Source organism: Lontra canadensis, unplaced genomic scaffold, assembly GCF_010015895.1.
Source record: "Lontra canadensis isolate GAN:19392208 unplaced genomic scaffold, GSC_riverotter_1.0 scaffold75, whole genome shotgun sequence".
NCBI lineage: Eukaryota > Metazoa > Chordata > Mammalia > Carnivora > Mustelidae > Lontra > Lontra canadensis.
Genome location: NW_022631069.1, coordinates 5,419,310 through 5,440,683, shown reverse-complemented (window position 1 = coordinate 5,440,683; position 21,374 = coordinate 5,419,310). Strand labels below are relative to the sequence as shown.

General features: G+C 37.6%; 1 protein-coding gene and 1 pseudogene across 1 annotated transcript in view; one reads left to right on the top strand and one right to left on the bottom strand.

The window, feature by feature from the left end:
- Nucleotides 1-6,759, bottom strand: part of DENND2C (DENN domain containing 2C) — a 35,707-nt gene extending 28,948 nt beyond the window's left edge. The window contains exons 1-4 of the mRNA XM_032881383.1: nucleotides 5,751-6,759; nucleotides 4,859-4,995; nucleotides 4,136-4,248; nucleotides 3,338-3,508 (exon numbers count right to left, since the gene is read on the bottom strand). Coding sequence (XP_032737274.1) covers nucleotides 3,338-3,508; nucleotides 4,136-4,248; nucleotides 4,859-4,995; nucleotides 5,751-6,574 — 1,245 coding nt within the window. The 5' untranslated portion in view covers nucleotides 6,575-6,759. The remainder of the gene's footprint in view (nucleotides 1-3,337; nucleotides 3,509-4,135; nucleotides 4,249-4,858; nucleotides 4,996-5,750) is intronic.
- Nucleotides 6,760-15,093: 8,334 nt separating this feature from the next.
- On the top strand, nucleotides 15,094-15,544 carry LOC116881495 (annotated as a pseudogene).
- The last annotated feature ends 5,830 nt before the right edge of the window (nucleotides 15,545-21,374 follow it).

Genomic DNA, 21,374 nt, shown 5'->3' with positions numbered 1-21,374 from the left:
CAGACATGCACACAGAGTAAGTTTAAAAAAAAGGAAAGATGTGTCAACAAAACTCAAAAAAATCTTTTTAAAAGAGAGAAAAAAGTCAAGCTGATGAACAGTCACTTTTAAAAGGAGGAATTTGGGGTATCTGGCTGGCTCAGTCAGTGGAGCCTGTGTTTGAGCCCCACCGTGGATGTAGAGATTGCTTAAAAAGAAATGAAAGAAGGAATTCATTAGTTTTCCATGCATATTTCTCTCTCTTTCTTAAAATTCCAAGCTTTTCTCTAATCATTAATCCTGATTTAACATATTTAACGCCCAGAATTACAACTGTTAGGAACATAAGAACCAACAAATTTGCTTGAGAAAAATGTTCCTGTTTTCTCTTTTGTCCTTGTTTCTCTAGCAATCCTGGCAATCCACAGGCAGTGAATCAGCCCAGAGCAAGAAAAATAACATGTGAGAAACATGTGCTTCCAATATGCAGATTATTCCCACATTTCTGGATGAGTTTATTCTTTTAAAGATTTTATAGCTGCCATTCAAGTGAAAAATTACCAGTGTTCTTAAATATTACCATTATTAAAAAAATAAGAGAATTCAACATAAAAAGATATTGTTAGGGGCTATAGGAAAGACACATGAGAACAAACATGTATTTTGGAGACATACCAAAATAGTGTAATTATTTCTTTTTTTTAAGATTGACTTATGTACTTATATTAGAGAGAAAAAGCATGTTCTCTAGGGGTGGGATGGGAGGGAGAGGGAGAGAGAATCTTAAACTGATGCCATGCCGAGCGCAGAACCTGACATGTGGCTCAATCTCATGACCCTGAGAGCATGACCCAAGCTGAAAGCAAGAGTCAGACACTTAACTGACTGTGCCACCCAGGCACCCCTAAAAATAGTGTAATTAGTAATCAGTATTTGAAAAGAATACTCAAAAGGAGACTCAAATATGATAAAGGAAAGGGAACTGTCTGTTCTAGAAACACGAGATAAAGTAATAAAATTGTAATTTTGCTTATGAGTTAGGAAGAGGAGCCTACATTTATCTTCCAGTAAATACTGTAGGGTACAGCAGGAAGTATTATAGAATATTCTTCCAACGAAATGACAGAAACCATACTGCTATACACAGTTGACACGAATAATATGAGACCTTGGGAAATCTACTCTAGCAAACAATCCCACACAAGCTTTCATAGTAGGGAAAGAAAGGAAGGGTGGGGAAGAGGCATATGGACTAGATCAGTGATTTTCAAACTATGAAACCGGTTTTCCTTCCTGGGATAGTTCTAGTCATCAAAGGGGAAGTAAATGAAAACTGCTTTCCTCATGGAATGCTGTGGCTGAAGATACTCAAAAGTCAAAATTTTGTATTGCAAATAGAACATCCTAAAAGGATTTAATCCAAGGAGGGTCGCTAATAGCTTATTCCTGCCTGGTCATCAAGGATTCATCACCACATCCCCCCCGCCCCCTCACTTCTTCAAAGGCCTTTGAGGAAATAACTAGAAAAGGAAAAGCTGGATCACATCACCCAAGTTAGGACGAGAAAGAGCTTTGAGTACTTGGGGATCCACAGTACCTAAAACACCGAGGCATGATATTAAAAGCACTGCAAATTTCCATCGGTCTCACTGAAATCTACAATCCATTACTCCCAAATATTTGTTAATGTCATTCCGAGAATCACGTCTTAAATGCAGTCCCTTCTGTGTTTGTACTCTCACCCCTGTGAACACGTTCTCTGTTGTCTCTGGGCCACGCAGGAGGCTGCTTTGTTGTGCCGGCATGACAGATCAGAGGACAGAACTACTCTAGAAAGCCTAGCCATTCTTTAAACATCAGATTCTTACATATTCCTCAACATATGCAGGAGAGTAAACAGCTGAAGAGGTTTGCTTTTTTTTCCTTTCACTGAGAGAGATGTGTTTGGTGCTTTTTTAGAACCGTGTGTCTTTAACTGTTCACATAATAAAGAGGGAGGGGCAGGAAATAGATCAGAAGAATTAAAGTATTGTGGAACAGAATATTTCCCAAGGAACCGATCAGCCGTTACTAAACCAAAAAACATCTGGGACTTTTGTTTAATGTTAAAATCAGGTACAAAAACTGCACGCCAAATGAACACATGCAGTTCATTCAGATGGGATTAAGGGAAGGAATACTATTTAAGTGATCTGATTTTTTTTTTTCATTTCTGCAGAGTTATCCTGAAGACGTCCTAAATTATAGAAGAACAAAGTAACAAAGAATTTAAAAATATTTTCATGCACTTTCTTAAGTGTCTCTCCTTAAAAAACTATGTATCTGTTTACAAATCATCCCAATTTCTTCATTTTGGTTCTAATAGTTCTGTCTGAGATGGTTTAGATTTACTGCCTTTTCTCCCTTGAGAGAAAAATCTTTATTTAATGTAATTGCTGATAATTTCTATTCCCAAGCAAGAGTCAAATTTCTTTCTTCTTCCCCCAAATGGAAATTTTTGCCCAAAATTAAAGGCATATACTTTGTGATTACTGAAAATCTGTAAACTCAGGCACAAAACTGTTCACTTCAGCAACTAAATGAGTGAGTGAAAATAACAGCACTGGGGCGCCTGGGTGGCTCAGTCGGTTAAGCGTCTGCCTTTGGTTCAGGTTATGATCCCAGGGTCTTGGGATGGAGCCCCATGCCCTGATCCCTGCTCCGCGGGGAGTCCGCTTCTCTCTCTCCCTCTGCCCCTTTCCAGCTTGTGCACTCTCTCTCAAATAAATAAATAAAATCTTTAAAAAAAAAATAAGAAAGAAAAGAACAACACTGAAGCCAGCTTAACAGAATGTCCTCTTACATGAGATTCTAGTGCTTCCTTGAAACAAGCAGCTGATTTTAATGAGAACTAAGGTAACTGAAGTGAAACCTTCCATCTAAAATCAATTTTCCAAATCCATAAAAAAGCCCTGGCAAAAGGCACTCATGCATTTTTCTTGCATGAGCAAAAACCTAAACTTTAAGGCTGCTTTCCAAATCTTCTCATTCCAGTAGATCAGTCCTTTTTATTTTTTTTATTTTTAAGATTTTATTTATTTATTTAACACAGAGAGAGCGATCACAAGTAGGCAGAGAGGCAGGCAGAGAGAGAGGAGGAAGCAGGCTCCTTGCTGAGCAGAGAGCCCAATGTAGGGCTCCATCCCAGGACTCTGAGATCATGACCTGAGCTGAAGGCAGAGGCTTAACCCACTGAGCCACCCAGGTGCCCCTCCAGTAGATCAGTTCTAACCTACTATTCATTTCAGTCTAAAGTGTATTTATTCTCATTTATGGAAACGAAGTAAGGGTCAAAGAATGAAAGTACTAGAGTCCTTACCCTTGGAAGATTTTTCCTCTTCCTGTTTGCAACTTCTCCAGCTCGGAAAAGCTTCCATTCAGTTAAAGTGACAGGCAAAGTGGTATCCTTCGTGAGCTTTGACCGTAAATAAGCTTGGGAGCTCTTCAGTTCCATAGTCTTCCGGTTGAGGAACTGAGGTTTGGGAGGAAGCTAAAACAGGAGAAGATGTACTGGTAAGGGTAAGATCGTGTAGGGAATGACAATGTGTCAAGGTCAAGTTATCTCAGAAAAACACGTCTCTCGTCTTTAAAGTCACCTCAGTTGAGGATACCAGAATTTCTTTTTCCCCATTTGTAAAGTCATTTCTCAGGTTTCTAATCCAATGTTCTACAACGATGTCATCACATTTCCAGAAAACAACAACTCAGAGTCCTCATTAACTCAAGGCAGTCTTTGCCTGCGGTGGTGACGAATGCTTTCAGGGACAAGTCAGGTAATTTAGGCACAGTGTTGTGGGACTAATAGGGAGCCGTGGTAACTACAGTGAAACGAAAAGCTAGTAGCTTGTCTAAAGGTGTGCATAATCTCATATTTTTGAAGTGCTAGTAAGTGAACAGAAACCCCAAAATGAAAGAAAACAAAAAGTTGTGTGCTGCCCCCCACAACCCCCCAAAGAACATAAAAACCACCACCACCAACAAGACCCGTATTTCAGTGCCTCTTCATCTTGGCCTTAGTTAAACCACTTTAACTTTTTGGGGGATCACAAACAAGAATCTTGGGTTTTCTTAGGTTAATTACATATAATGTTTTCTCATACTGATCCTTTGGTTTTACCTTTGGTGTTCTGAAAGCACTTTTTGGGGGCGGTAGCTTCCAAGCCGAAGGGGATCTCCACATGGGCAAAGGGTGCACTGGAATGTCTTCATAGGGATTTTCTTTGGCGGGATCTTGAAAAATAATGGGAAAACAAAGTTTAGAGAAACACAGTTAAATGGAAACAAAGGGACTACAGCTAGGAGGAGAAATAAAGAACTATGTTCAGCTCCCTGGTCTATATTGCTGGCCCTTTAAGCTTGAAAACCACTCAGGCATCCCACCAAGCTAAAAGAATTCTCAAAATACTATATACTATAAACATCTACTTATGAACTCAGCAGTCCACTAAACTGGCTACAAAAACCATTCAAGAATAAAAGAATTTATATGACAAAAGTTTCCATATTTAAAAGCAACAGTGGGGCGCCTGGGTGACTCAGTTGTTAATCTTGTCTGCCTTTGGTTCAGGTCACGATCCCAGTGTCATGGAATCGAGCCCTGCATCAGGTTCTCTGCTCCATGGCGGGAAGCCTGCTTCTCCCTCTCCCACTCTCTCTGCTTGTGTTCCCTCTCTCCCTGTGTCTCTCTCTGTCAAATAAATACATAAAATCTTTAAAAAAAAATAAAAGAAACAGCTACAGCAACATATGCTTGATTATAAAAGAAAATTCCATCCTACAGTTAAGGGCCCCACCAAATACATACTCATTAAATTTAACTGCAAAGTTTGTGAACACGTACATATGATATCCTCATAAATATTGTCCTCCGACTGTGTGTAATAAAGTGCTGAGCCGGACTTTCTTCCAAGTTCTTCATGAATCTTCTGTGAGCTCCGATTTCGAAAGTGCTGAATATCCTCAAATTCAAAGGATTTCCTTAAGAAAGGAGATATGTTTTAAAGTTATATTGTTTTAAAACTCTAGTGTTCTTGGGGTGCCTGAAGGCTCAGTGGGTTAAGCCTCTGCCTTCGGCTCAGGTCATGATCCCAGGGTCCTGGGATCGAGCCCTGCACTGGGCTCTCTGCTCAGCAGGGAGCCTGCTTCCTTCTCTCTCTCTGCCTGCCTCTCTGCCTACTTGCAATCTCTGTCTGTCAAATACATAAATTTAAAAAAATCTTTAAAAAATAAATAAATGAAACGCTAGTGTTCTTTAAATTGGTATGCTAGAAATCAGTAAGTAAAGGACTTGCATGCAAAATTACAAAGGTGTTTTATCATATACCTAAGAATAATAAACTAGGCTGATACCTTATATACGCCATGAGAAAACTGGAGGCCTTTGGTCAACTACATTCACGTTCTTTATTGCATAACTTTATAAAATTCACTCTGATGAAAAGTGAAGCCAAGACCAGCATGTCCTAAATGAAGCAGAAGAACGTACTTACTTCCCTACACATTCTTACATGATCCAAAATGCAAGTTTTCCCGATGTTCTTATGTCCGCAAATTGTCTTAGGTATTATTTCCTTTTATAGGTACTTTTCCCTTGGGTTAATCAACATCTGTAAAATCAAACTAGGCCTGTAACCCATGCAGGGAAATGAAAATGGCTTTGAAAAGAGAAAAGCAGCTCAGCAGCTCTGTAAGGACAATATTTAGAAATCATTACGGAGCAAATAAAAACACACCTTTTAGATCTCCCTCTGATTTTTCTGCTGTATTTCTCCGGTTCAGGTTCCTGACAAGAGGCCAAAGAAGACTCCGTGCAGGAATTATTTTCACAGTATTTTCTGTCACAGTTTCTTTCCTTAGATGGCATAACACCGGATTCAGATAAATATCTGAATGTCCTGCGAGGTTTGGGCAAAGGATTTATAGAAGGTCCGCATTCTTGTCCCTCGGGTTCAGAGTAAATATTTTCTAAGCTCTTGGTTATTCCATATGAACTATCCAGAATTCTGAAATTTTCTTTTTCTGAAGAGTCACAGTGTTCTAAAGCCAAATTTAAGACTTTATCTGGGGGAAGTGCTTCTATTTTCTTCCACAGTATCTGGGAAGTATAGAAGTTTCCTGGAGGTAAGGAAGTCTCTGGATCCAGAACAACCCCTTTCCAGCTTTCGATCTGTTGGACCCTAGAACATACCCAGTTGGATTCCGATTCATTTCTAAAGAGGTGTGGGTCATCACATCCACACTGCCCACCTTCGTCCTCAGTTTGATCGTGGCTGTTAGCATCTTCATTAATGTCTAGACCTACACTTCGAGAGTTGGTTATATCCAACTTTTTGCTCTTTCCCTCAGCAACAGGACTTTTCTTAAGAAGAATCTCTTGATGGCAGTTAGTATATCTCACTCCAAAGTCCTTCGGATGCCACTTTTCTGGATTAGATATACCGTTAGCTCTTCCTTCCCACTGAGAAATTTTTTGTTTGATGTTTTTGCAGTGGCTTCTTGACAGTGTCTGAACAGCAGAACGAGAAAAACTGGCATCCATGTTCCCAGTTGGGTGCATGACAAAGTACGGATTTTACTGAGGCTCCATTATAAGTAACTGTGAAATACTGTACTCTTTATCCTGTCACTTAGTATCCAAACAATTCCAGCATTTTCCTTTCATCTTTAACCTGGAAATCTCTTTTTAAAAAGAAAAATCTTGATTACTGATCCTGTGGAAAACAGCTGCAACTTTATGTTGAATATTCCTATTAAAAAAGAGACAATCATGTGTTAACACAGTTTTATAATTTCCTAATTTAAAGTCCACTAAAACACTGCCTATCTCTCCCTAAACAATTCATTTACACTGCATATGTAAAAATATACTTGTCATCCACTAAATCATTCAACTCCATAAAGGCATTCCTAAGATGGTGCTAGAACACAGAGAAAATAACTACCTTGTGATATTTCTCAAATTGTCAGCTTTAATGTTCTGCCCTATTTAATTTCCTAAAGTTACATAGAAAGAGGTTTTATAAGAGATTACACATAGTAGTATACAAAATTATTTTGTAAAATCAATTCCTTATGAAAACTTCTCTTAACAAAACAAGAACCATCAGAGTATTATAAAAAGCATACATACATAGAAATACCTCCCAAATAACTAATAAGTTTATGCATACACCCAGAGAAAGAGCCAGTTAGTCTGGAAACACATCAATACCTAATTTCCTCCTCCTCTTCTATGTTGGGAGATAATACTAGACCTTATTTCAACATACCCTTATTTCAACTTTCCCATTTAGCAGCACAGGACTCCATAGGCACTGTGCTAATGACAAGCCAATGTGCCATTAACTATCAGTTGGTTTGCTTTAAAATATCATAACTTATTTTGTCACCCACTGAACTTTTGCACATTGCTGCCACCACACCCTTGACCCAAATCGGCAAAAATACTTACAGGTACTGTCACAGTCCTTCCTTTCACAGACAGGCTTCATTCATTTAGGCCCATAAATGTTTCCTCAAATGTAAAACTTGGCATAGAACTTTTCTTATCAACTGAGTAAAGACCCGATCTCAAGTTCTACTGTATACTCGTTATAAATAGCAACTGATTCAAAACTTCCTGAGGCAGGGGTCATCCTTCCTTGAGCTTTGTCTGTGGGGCCTTGATTAACAGGCAGGAAAATATCTTGGCCCAGCTCTGTCAGGGCAGCTGACCAAAACTATACACGATTCACACGCAAAATTTATTCTAGGCGGGACAATTGCTAATCAGGGCTTCCATCAACTTTCCTTTCAACCATTCCTACAAGTTTGTAGGAAAATCAGCTTGGCCTGCAAATAGACTCTGATGAAGATTGAATTAAAAAAAAAAAACATTCTAAATAACCTTAAGATATTAAACTAATGTGGGTGGAAAAAAAACAAACCCTAAGCCTCGAAATACCAAAGCTGTTGTTGCAGAACTCTTTTTTTGGCTGCTGCCACTGCCACCACAGTCCCCAGCCCTTGCTGTGCGTGACCTGCCCACACCATCTGGGGCCCAGGCCCAGAACTGTCCATAAAGACTAACGCGTGCAATGTGAAGGCCCAATCAGCCACCACTCACTATTAAACTGAAAATCATTTTGTCGCTTCTGATGTTTATAGAGTAGTCCTAAGGATTTTAGGGTATGCTTGAGACTCACATTTTCCTCACAACAGACAAGGTCTATTGTGAAAATCTGCATATAACTTTTGACTTCTCCAAAATTTAATTACCAACAGCCTACAGATGGCAGGAAGAAGCCTTACCCATAACATTAACAGCTAATTAACACATATTTTGTATGTTATATGTATTATATGCTGTATTCTTTTTAAAATATACTGTATTCTTATAAAAAACAGAGAAAATATTAAGGAAAATCTTAAGGAAGAGAAAATATATTTACAGTGCTGTCCTGTACTTATCGCAAAGTATCTACCTAGAAGTGAACCTGCACAATTCAAACCTGTGTCATTCACAGGTCAACTGTATTTTTCTCTCTCCTAGGAGCCTAGTAGAGGTTTTCAGCAGTCTTTGTCAATGCTTTCTTTACCTTTCCTTTGTTAATATGTGAATATATGTAATGTATGAATGACTGGAAGGTACGAATGGATCAAACTGGGAAGAAAGATGAAATTTGCTAGGGCTAAAGAAATTTTTTTTAGGGCCAAAGAAATTTTTTTTTAAGATTTTTATTTATTTATTTGACAGAGAGATACAGAGAGAGCACAAGTAGAGCAGCAGGCAGAGGGAGAGGGAGAAGCAAACTCGATGCAGGGTTTCATCCCAGGACCATGGGATCACGACCTGAGCTGAAGGCAGTGGCTTAACTGACTGAGCCACCCAGAGACCCCAGGAACAAAGAAATTTTTAACTTGAAGATCACGAGCAACAAACACTAGATTTATGGACTTCACACACAATTATGAATGATGTGTATTGATGGTGTTTCAGTGGCAATCAGGTAGCAGAGGAACCTAAGACACTCCTAACAGACGCGGCATTATAAACAAATGCTACTTGCTCCTAAACATACGTATTAATACACTGCAACTTTCAAAATATGGACAAATGATTTCAAAAACAAAAAGTTTTAATGCATTCTAACTAGACAGATATCTACCTAGACAGTACAGAGAATTTACCTTTATATCTGACTTCACAGTTCCAATTTTTGACAGATTAAACTCTTTATAATGTGGCTTGTCTATTCTCATATACAAGTTCTCTGATTCTGTCCCCTCCAAAAAATAAGAATCACTCACCAAACCGAGAGGCATCTCATGTCTGACTTAAACCTAATTGAATTCTGAGCCATCTTCCTCCCCAGCACCTCCTCTACAGGACTCTCCTGCTCCATGCGATCCTTCATATCAGACCCCTCACATCCTCAGTTTCTTGCGTTGATCTCCACTACCAGAAACATTCTAAGCCCCAAGTGCCGGCCCAGTTTTCAAGTCCTAGATCTCTCCACAGCTTCATCTTTTGGAAAACTCCCTTAAGCCAACTCACACATTTATCCCTAGAGATTACTTCCTCAAGTTCGCTGCAATGGTTCTAACAAAAACAGAGACTGAGAAAATATGACAACTTCAACAATTTTTAGGATTTTTTTTCTTAATACCACGAAATGAGTCAGACTTCCCTCCCAGTAAAGATGACTAAGGCAGCAGGCAGGACTCACAACTTAAAGAGGAGGGAGAGCAGTCAATCACCATAATGGATATCTCAACAGAAGAGACAGCGACAGAACAAAAGATGTACAAATATGAAAAATCAAGCATGGTTTTAGAAGCATAATAAAATACCATATTTGGAATAAAGGGTACTAATCAAACTTTTTTTTCCCCTATTCTTTGCTCCCAAAGAGGTGATCCTTCATCAGGTCCCCCCCTTTTTTTTAAAAAGATTTTATCCATTTATTTGACAGACAGAGATCACAAGTAGTCAGAGAGGCAAGCAGGAGGGCGGGAAGCAGGCTCCCTACTGAGCAGAAAGCCCGATGTGGGGCTCGAGCCCAGGAACCTGGGATCATGACCTGAGCTGAAGGCAGAGGCTTTAACCCACTGAGCCACCCAGGTGCTCCTAGGTCCCTTTGTTTTTATTTATTTATTCATTTATTTTGAGGATTTACTTTCTTTCTTTCTTTCTTTTTTTAAGCAGAGAGAGAGAGAGAGAGGAGGAAGCAGGCTCCCTGAGAGAGAGAGAGAGAGAGAGGAGGAAGCAGGCTCCCTGCCTAGCAGAGAGCCCTATGCGGGACTCAATCCCAGGACCCTGAGATCATGACCTGAGCTGAAGGCAGAGGCTTAACCCACTGAGCCACCCAGGCAGCCCCTCGAGGATTTACTTTCATCCAAGAAACCCATCAGCTGTACTTTATCAGCTTAAAATGTAATGTATAATATAACTTATCATATACAGGATTCTGTGTTCTTAACATATTAAAAAGAAACCAATCTGAGTCCATTCAGGTTAAGTGAAATTCTCTGGAAAAGAGAATACTGATGCTCTGTTTTACTAACTCAAGCCTTACATGGGAAAGCTTCTCACTCCAAATCCTTTAAAACATTTTATTTGATCAAACATAAATATCTGGGGTGCCTGGGTGGCTCAGTGGGTTAAAGCCTCTGCCTTCAGCTCGGGTCATGATCCCAGGGTCCTGGGATCGAGCCCGGTATTGGGCTCTTCACTCAGCGGGGAGCCTGCTTCCCCCTCTCTCTCTGCCTGCCTCTCTGCCTACTTGTGATCTCTGTCTGTCAAATAAATAAATAAAATCTTAAAAAAAAAAACATAAATATCTGACAAAATAGGAAGAATCTGGAACATTCTGAAAGTTGCTTTAAAAACTGATGTAAGAGTATACTTTTAACGACTGATCTACTTTAGACAGAGAGAGAGAGAGGGCAGTTGCGTGAGTGTGGGGGGAGGGACAGAAGGAGAAACTCTTCCACCAGACTCCCTGCTGAGTGCAGAGCCCAACAGGGGGTGCAATGGGGAGGGTTAGAGAATGTGGGGTAGGGGTGAGGGGCTCAATCTCACAACCCATGAGTTCAAGACCTGAGCTGAAACCAAGTCTAATGCTCAACCAAATGAGCCACCCAGGCGCCCTGAGGGTATGCTCTTAAATGATTAATATTTTTTATGGGAATTTTACCTCAATTAGAAAAATGATGAAAGGGGCACCTGGGTGGCTCAGTGGGTTAAAGCCTCTGCCTTTGGCTCAGGTCATGATCCCAGGGTCCTAGGATCGAGCCCCACATGGGGATCTCTGCTCAGTAGGGAGCCTACTTCCCTTCCTCTCTCTCTGCCTGCCTCTCTGTGTACTTGTAATCTCTGTCTGTCAAATCAATAAATAAAATCTAAAAAAAAAAAAAAGAAAAATGATGAAAGGGACAAGAAAGACTCTTACCACCGGCCACAACAGAGTCATTGAACTAGACTTGCTTTCCCAGCATAACTACAAAACCAGACTTATAGATTAAATAAAATAAATGCTTTTGATATTGGATAACAGACAACACAGGACTGTAACCTCTAAATGAAGAAAAATGAATGAGGCAGGCACTATGTTGGCTCAGTTTTCACCTTGGAGGCTCTTTCCAGAAAACAGCACAGAACATGATACACTTGCTGAGTTACAGATAAATGGATCAGAGTTTGGAGGGGCTACGAAAGATGGCATTTTCAGGGCCCCGTATCAGATAGGAGGGAGCAACACAGAAAAAGCTCCAGAAATCTATGTAGTATCCCTGGAATCTTGGTTTAAATACTAAGCTGCTAAGGCACAGGGTAACACTGCTGGAAACAAATTACTGGGGAAAGAACAACTACGGGGGACCTGGAAGCTGATTAATACCCAGAGTTCACAAAGGGTTGGGAAATGTCCAACTTCCAATGATCTATAGAGGAGTAGACTTGTTGAACACCCAGGCAATTCAGTAAAGACGTTAGGAGGGCATGGCTTGTCAGTAGGGCTAAATTAGCACTAAAATAAAGACTACTTTAGAACTACCCTAACAAAGCTTTTAAAAAGTCTTAAAAGCAGGTGGCTCAGTCAGTTAGGCATCCACCTTTAGCTCAGGTCATGATCCCAGGGTCCTGGGATCAAATCCTACAGTGGGCTCCCTGCTCAGCAGAGACCCTGCTTCTCCCTCTCCCTCTGCCTGCTGCTCTGCCTACTTGTGCTCTCTATCTCTGTGTCAAATAAATAAATAATCTTAAAAAAAAACCCACAAATTCAAAGATTAAGTTATCAGAATTTCAAGATGTCTACAACAGAGCATAAAGCCCCACAAGGGCCCTTTTGAGTGCAGGACCCTGTACAGCTACACTGATTGTCTGCCCATGAAGCCAGCCCTGTCTACACTATATTGTGGAATTTATAGCAATGTGGGAATAAAATGTAAGAAGAGTACAAAGGAGGGAAAGGAAAATGGAAAGAAATATATAAATTTCTTACTTTATACATGAAGTAGTACATTTTTTTAAGATTTTATTTTTAAGTAATCTCTATATCCAACATGAGACTCAAATTCACAAACTCAAGATCAAGAGTTGCATGCTCCTCTGGCTGAGGCAGCCAGGAGCCTCATGTAGTACATTATCTGAAGGGGAAAGATGTGAACTCTAAAGCAATCACTTTAGAATCGAATTCTAAAAAAATACTCAGTGCAGAAAAAGACAGGGTTGGCAGGGAGGAGGAAGAACCACAAGAACAACCACCACCACCACCACCACCACCACCACCACAAAAACAAAAACAAAAACAAAACAAAAACAAAAACCCAAACAGAAACAGAAAATGAATAGCAAGACTGTACACTTAAATCTAACCATACTAATAATTATGTTAACTGTAAATGAGCTAAATTCTAAATAAAAGGCAAAGATGATCATACTTGATTTAAAAACAAAAAAACAAGACCTAACTCTGCACTTCTTTAAGAACTGCATTTTGAATTTCAAGACACTTCTGTTACAATAAAGAGGTTAGGCCAAGAAATACTAGCAGAGTAAAGAGATAAAGAAATTTCAAACAGAAATGGAGACAATTCGTCAAGAAGATTGAATAATCCCCCCTCTTTTTTTTAGATTTTATTTGTTTATTTGACAGAGAGAAACAGCAAGAGAGGGAACACAAACATGGGGAGTGGCAGAGGGAAAAGCAGGCTTTCTGACTAGCAAGGAGCCCAATGCGGGCTCAATCCCAGGACTCTGGGATCATGACCTGAGCTGAAGACAAACACTTAATGACTGAGCCACCCAAGTGCCCCCAAGATTGAATAATCCTAAATGTTCATGAATGTCATAACACAGTTTCAAAATGTAAGAAGCAAAAAATGTAGAGCCAAAAGGACAAATGAACAAATCTGTAAGTTTACTGAGGATTTCATTACTCTTCATGAGTAATAGCCCCATTGACAGAAAATCAGGAAATAGATAAAAGACTTGAATACCACCATTAATCAACTTGACCTAAGTGACATTTTAGAACACTACACCCAACAGCAATAGAATATATATTCAAGCATACATGGAATATTTACTAGTAAACCATATGTTGGACAATAAAATAAAAATTAATTAATTTTAAATGACTGAAGTCATCCTGAGAATGATTCTCTAACACACAATGGAACTTAATTAAAAATAAATAATCAAAAGATATCTGGAAAATGCCAAGATATTTGGAAATGCTTATGTTATAAAAAGAAAAAAGTTTGGAAACACTGTATCTTGCTGTTTTAAGTTAAAACACATTTTATTCCATTAAGTTTCAAGTCCTCACTTTATTTTTTTAAAGTTTTTAAAAAATTTTTATTCATTTGACAGAGATCACAAGTACACAGAGAAGCAGGCAGAGAGAGAGAGAGAAAGAGGAGGAAGCAGGCTCCCTGCTGAGCAGAGGCCCTAAGCGGGGCAGAGGCTTTAACCCACTGAGCCACCCAGGTGCCCCTCAAGTCATCACTTTAAATTATTCTCCAGATTAAATGCTCTACATTAACATCTGTCTAAATTATCCTACTGCCCATCCTGCACAAAATGTACCATCCTTTTCAATATTACATGCTTCTAAATCCTATAGTGAAATTTGAATGTCATTATTCCACTTAATATCTGAAAAAAAATCCCAATGATTTAAGGTTGTTTCTTAAGAAGGAATAAAAAGTAAATTAAACTCAAAGCAAGTAGAAGAAAATAGTAAGATGTAAATATTCATGAAATAACAACCACCGAACAACAGAGAAATCAATGAAACATAAAAAGTTATTTGAGATGTCAATAAATTGATAAACATCTAAGTGGGCTGAACAAAGAAAAAAAGAAGAAAAAGCACAAATTAGCAGTATGAGGAACGAAAAAGGGGTCATTACCTACTGATCTTTCATAAAAGGATATAAAGGATGATTATGAATAAATTTGTTGTAGTAAATTCAACAACTTAAATGAGATGGACAAATTCCTTGAAAGATATAAATTGCCAAAACAGACACAAGAAGATACAGGAATTCTGAGTGTCTCTATTTTTTTTTTAATTAAAATTTTAATTGAAAGCCTTACATTAAAAAAACTCCAGGTCCACACAGCTTCACTTGTTAATTTTATTAATCATTCACTTGTTAATTTTATTAAACATTCAAAGACATAATACTAATCTTATACAAACTTTCCAGAGAACAGAAGAGGAAATATTCTTAACTCATTTTGTAAGACCAACATTATCCTGTTGGAAAACCAAAGACACTACAAGGGAAGAAAAATATAGAACAGAACTCATGAACTCATGTGAAAGTCCTTTCAAAACATCAGCAAATAAAAGTCATAAATAAACATAAAAAATACTGAGTCATGACTAAGTAGAGTTATAAGAGAATGCAAAGTTGCTTTAAAATTAAAAATCTTTATATTTATGAGATAAAGAAAAAAGTCCCCTCGTAATTACCTTAGTAGATGCAAAAAAGCATTTGAAAAAATTTCACACTTATTCATTGGGGAAAAAAACCTTCTAGCAAATCAGAAATTGAATTTCCACAATCTGATAAATGGCAACTATGAAGAAACCAAGGTAATATCATACTAAGTGGTAAAAGATTTGACACTTTTCCCTTAAGATTGGGAAAAAGGCAAGGATATCTTCTTTCACTGCTTTTATTCAACACTCTTATTTCATTTAGATAGGGAAAGTGCCCTTTCAGCTCTGACACATTGAGGAACAAGGTCGTGAAAAAGAGGAGGACTTGGTATGGTGCTGCCATTTCCAACATCTTGGGTCCCTACACCTTTTGCAGAACTCCCAACAGTGCTACATTGGGACAGACCATCTAGTGGTTCACAACCTATGTGGTCTGTAGGAGCCACTATGAAAAGGGCTTAGGGAAGAATTTGTCATTTTCAATGGAAAACAAGTGGCAGTTACTGATTATGATAACTGTGTACTTTGGATTTGGATTTGCAGCACCTATTTTTTTTTTAATAGTAAGACACCAGCTGCTTAAGAAATAAGGATGTTTTAATTAATCCATTAAACAGACATGAAAAGGAACATTTAAGAGGTTCAATCTCTTTGAAAAAATGAATCAAACTCTTGAATTCAGCATAATATGTTTGTAAATAAACTTATGGCATAAAAAAAGGAAAAGAAAGAAAAAGGAAAAGAAATAAAACATGACTGTATATGTAGAAAGTCCTAAGAAAGCTACAATAACAAGCTACTAAAATTCATCAGGGAATTTAGCAAGGTCTCAGGATACATGATCAATATGTAAGAGAGAAACTGTACTTATACATACATGGAATAAATAATTGGAAAGTGAAATGTAAAATAACATAAAAAGTTGCATAAAATCATGAAATGCTTAGGGGTACAAAACTTGTACACTGAAAATACAAGACATTGCTAAGAAAAAAAATTAAAGAACTACTAAATAAACAGAGATCCATTACATTAAGGAACTAGAAGATTAAATTTTGTTAAGACATCAAATTCTCTCAAAATTGAGCTGTAGATTCAACACAGTACTAATCAAAATCACAGTAGGCTTTGTTGCAGAAATTGACAAGCTGATTCTTAAATTTATCTGGAAATGCAAAGGACCTCAAATAGCCTAAAACTTTTTCAAAAATAAGAAAGTTGAAGAACATATACTATTGATTTCGACACTGTAAAGCTACAGTAATCAAGACAAGGTGTATTAGTGAAAACAGAAGCAAATGGATCAATAGAACAGTACAGAGTCTAGAAAGAGACCCCCCACACTTAATATAGTCAATAGACTTCCACAAAGCTGGGGGAAAATAATCTTTCTAATAGATTGCTTTGGAACAAATGGATATTTACAGGGAAAAAAAATTAACCTTGACCATTACACAGCATATACAAAAGTTAATTTGAAATATATCATAAGCCTAAACCCAACAGATAATACTATAAACCTCCTAGAAGAAAGAAGAGACAAAAAAAATCTTTAGAGAAGGAAAAGATTTTTTTCTTTTCTTTTTAAGATTTTATTTATTTATTTATTTGACAGAGAGAAAATCACAAGTAGGCACCCCGCTGAGCAAGATGCCTGATGTGAGGCTTGATCCCAGGACCCTGAGATCATGACCTGAGCCGAAGGCAGAGGCTTAACACACTGAGCCACCCAGGCGCCCCAATGAAAAGATTTCTTAGGACACAAAAAGCACAAACCTACAGAAGGAAGAAATTAAGATCTTGCATTCTTCTAAGTATGTTTTAAAAATGAAACAGCAAGCCACAAACAGGCAGAGAATAGTCAAACTACATATATCTGACAAGCATTTAAATCCACAACATATAAATAACTATTACAAATGAATAAGGCAAACAATATAATTAAAATATGCATCAGATGTGATCTTTTTACAAAAGATTTTATGAGTAGCCAGTTAGTAAAATAAAGTACCTGAAAAGTGGTACACTATCATTATGTCATTAAAGACATGTAAATTAAAACCCAAGATACCACTACATACCCACTAGAATGGTTAAAATGTGAAAGGATACTAAGTATGGGAGTACCTGGAACTATCAAACACTGTTACGTTGTAATATGGTACAAACACTGGAAAACAGCTTGGCAGTTTCCTATAAAATTAAACATATGATTGGCCGTATGAAGGAGCAATTTCACTTGTAGGCATTTCATGTGAAAGAAAAATGTTATGTTCACACACATACTTCTAAATAAATATATTCACAGCATCTTTATTCAGAACAGCCCAAATTAGAAACAACCTAAAGGCCATCGACAAGCAAATACATAAGCAAAGTGTAATATATTCATGCAACAGGATATTCCTCAGCAATGAAAAGGAACAAAAAGGAACACAATACGCACAACGCAGACATCTCCCAAAAACATTCAGAAACAAAAAAATACATAAAGTAAGATTCCATTTATATGAAATTAAAGAACAGCCAAAATTAATCTATAATGAAAGAAAGCAGATCTGTAATTGTCTAGGGCCAGGAGGGTGAGAACTAACCTCAAAAGAGTATGAGGGAACTTTTGGGGGTGATGAAAATATATCTTGATTGGGATGGCAGTTACAAGGGTGTATACATTTGTCAAAACTAACTGACCATACACTTAAAATGGGTGGATTTTATTGAACAAAGTTATATCCTGGGGCACCAGGCCAGCTCAGTTGGTAGAATATCCAACTCTAGATCTTGGGGTCGTGAGTCCAAGCCCCATTCTTTCTCTTCTCCTTTTAAGAGTCTAACTACACATATGTTAGATGATTTAATATTATTCCACAGGTTACTTGTGCTCTGTTCATTTATTTTCTTTCACCTTTTTTTTCTTTCTCTGCTTCAGTTTAGATAAATTCTACTGACCTGTTTTCAAGTTCACTAAACATTCTACAGGGCAAAGTCCAATCTGATTTTAAGTCCATCTAATAGTTATTTCAGATATTGTATTTTTCAGCTTCAAATTTTCTATCCAGTTCTTCTAACATTTCCATTCATCTTCTGAAATACTCCATATTTTCACCCATTTATTTTTTTCCTGTATATTATTTAATATATTTATAATAATCTTAAAGCCCTTGTTGGCTATGCCAACAACTGTGTCACCTTTAGGTTTCCTTTTATTGACTCTTTTTTCTCTTCATTATGGCTCACATTTTCTTTTCTTCTAGTGTCTTGTAATTTTAATTTATGTATGTATGTATATATGTATGTATGTATGTATGTATGTATGTATTTAAGTAATCTCTACCCCCACTGTGGGGTCAAACTCACAATCCCAAAATCAAGAATCACATGCTCTTCCCACTGAGCCAGCCAATCACCCCTACTACTTTGTAATTTTTAATCATATTCGCAACACTGCCTATAAAAGAACAGTAGAAGAAAAGATACACTAGATATACTTTGTTTTTCTTTATGTATTTCTGAGATTATAAACATTCCTCTCTCTGGTAATTAGATTGAGAGGCTGATCATTCAGATTCCTCACAGAGTCAAGTTGAGCTGAAGCTGTGTAGCAGGTCTTACTACATGGAATTCACCTGGTTTTAGCCCAACCTCTAACCTCCTGAGCAACTGCTACCTTTTAAATACTGTTAGTATTTGAGATGGACTAAGGATGGGTACGGTTTCAATTATTTTTGGTTCAATTCTGGATTCAACCCTGGCAGGATATCACTGCACAAATATGTGTGACTATAAAACTTCTTTGTGCCTCTCATACCCCCTGCATGAGAGTAAAAACTGAAACAGCAGATAATTATTGGGCCAAGTGGTTTGTTTTTGCATTTGGGATTCTTCCAGATTCCAATCCACTCTCCAATTCCAATTTTAGTATGTGTGCTGCTGAAGCAAGCACCACATTCCAATTCCAACAGTCCATACTGTGAACTAAGACTTGGCAGATTTTTCCCTTTCCTCTGGGAAGCCTCACCAGCTATGCCAGGGCTACTTGTATCCAGACTATATGCTTATCCTCAGGTATGGAAGTTGTTATGGCTCTTTGCTCACTTATAAAGGAATTCACTTTGGAATTCAGTTCACCAAAATTTCCTTGCACCCACTACTATTCACTAGCCCCAGAGAAATGCATGATTTTTATTTTGTCCAGGATTTTCTTGTTACTATGGGAACAAATGTTTTTCAAGTCCTATATCCTAACTGGAAGAGGAAGAGTCTTAAAATGTTTTTAATGAAATAGAACAGTGAACAATAATATAAATCAGAATACCCTGAATGAAGGTAAGGGTAAGTATTGCTTCAGAATGTTTGTTTCAGGTGTGTGTGTGTGTGTGTGTGTGTGTGTGTGTGTGTGTGTGTGTGTAATGGGTTGTACATGTATTTATTATGGTGCAGTGTGGTCAAAAAACTTGGAAAGTCTGTCTAGAGCCATGGGAATCCACTTCAATGCATGGCAAGGAGTTCAGAGGAAGGATATCAGGACATGAATCTTTAAAGATAATTGTCTACTGCTAGCTGAATTTCAGGCTCTGAAACAGTTCAGAAACATACAGGCTTTTGCCATATCAACACAGAACAAAGTATGTCCTTGGAAAAATACACGAAGCATAAAGTATCACAATAGGCAACTGTGAGAGAAGAATAAAATACATCCAGATATTTTAATAACAAACAGTCTTTGGTTTTTATTAAAGCCAGTTCAATGTGCTGCTTACTGACTGTTATTGTTAGATTAAGAATGCAAAGAAATATTCTGGAGACACAATGTGCTCCATTTATATTTGGCTTCTTTAATAAAAATATTTTAAAATTTCTTTTTTTGGAAGGGAAAGAGATAAGAAGATTCTCTGAATGTAAGAAAGTTATTCCTAAGTAAACAGAATAAATCATCTTTAACTCAGCATCAATGAAACAAGCCATAGAAAAGGCATGTTTAGGAGTTGCTCAGTTGGTTAAGTGTCTGCCTTTGGTAAAGGTCATGATCCCGGGGTCGTGGGATCGAGCCTCACGTTGGGCTCTCTGCTCAGTGGGGAGCTTGTTTCTCCCTCTCCCCCTGCCCCCACCCATGCTCACTCTTGCTCTGTCTCAAATAAACACAATCTTAAAAAAAAAAAGGCATGGGGCGCCTGGGTGGCTCAGTGGGTTAAAGCCTCTGCCTTCGGCTCAGGTCATGATCTCAGGCTCCTGGGATCGAGCCTCGCGTCGGACTCTCTGCTCAGCAGGGAGCCTGCTTCCCCCTGTCTCTCTGCCTGCCTCTCTGCCTACTTGTGATTTCTCTCTCTGTTTCAAATAAATTTTAAAAAATCTAAAAAAAAATAAAATAATAAAATTTTTTTAAAAAAGCATGTTATAAAACATAGGTACAGACCACAGTATTTATAAAGGAGGCATTATGGTACAGGATACAAACAGAGTGTAGGCTTTGGGGCCGGACACCTGGATTCAGATCTTCTCCAACTTACTTGGTAGTGGGCCTTGTACTCTTAACCAATCCAAGCCTTACTCCATAACAAGGTGATAACACACATCAGTGGAGTTATTAGAAGGATCAAATGAAATAATATATAAAGTCTCTTGTATAACGTAAGTGACCAAGAATAGTTATGACATTACTGCCACAACTTATTTAAATATTATATGTATATTTTACATATACATATAATACATATATGTATATGTAATATCCCTATTATATGTATATTTTATATATATTTTATATATACATATAATATGTATATGTATATGTAATATCCCTATTACAACAACCTCAACTTATGTACTTACCATTCTTCTTCTAGAACTACCATAATATAGCCTCCTCTATGACCTACCTGCCTCTACTATCAACTCCCTTCCAATACTGTTGCCAAAATGATATTTCTAAAAGTTAGATACGATCAAATCACAAGCCAGTTAAAACTATTGGTGGGTTCTGGTGCTCCATAATCTACCAAAGTGGTTATCAAAACGTACTCCAAAGGAACAATGTACTTCCAAGAACTGAACTGAGATAGGACATAAAAATTGAACAATAACCCCACACACGAGTTTGCAGAAATAAGTTACGTTAGTAGGTATTATTTACTCAATATTGGGTTTTCTCCTCCACAAACCTATCTTTCAAGATTTGACCCCTGCTACTGTTTGTGGTATTTGCTAGTCAATGCCAACAAAATGGCAAAACAAACACATGGTCAACAAAAATTAATGAAAAAAATTGGGATAAGCCAGTCATGAAATTTTAAAGCTTTTTAAAAATGTCATAGATACATATATGTGCGCTCTTATAGTGCATACATAAAATATGGTCATAAATTTGCTACTCGAATAGTTTTTGGTTTAAGTGATAAAAGTAAACATGTAAATATTTCATGG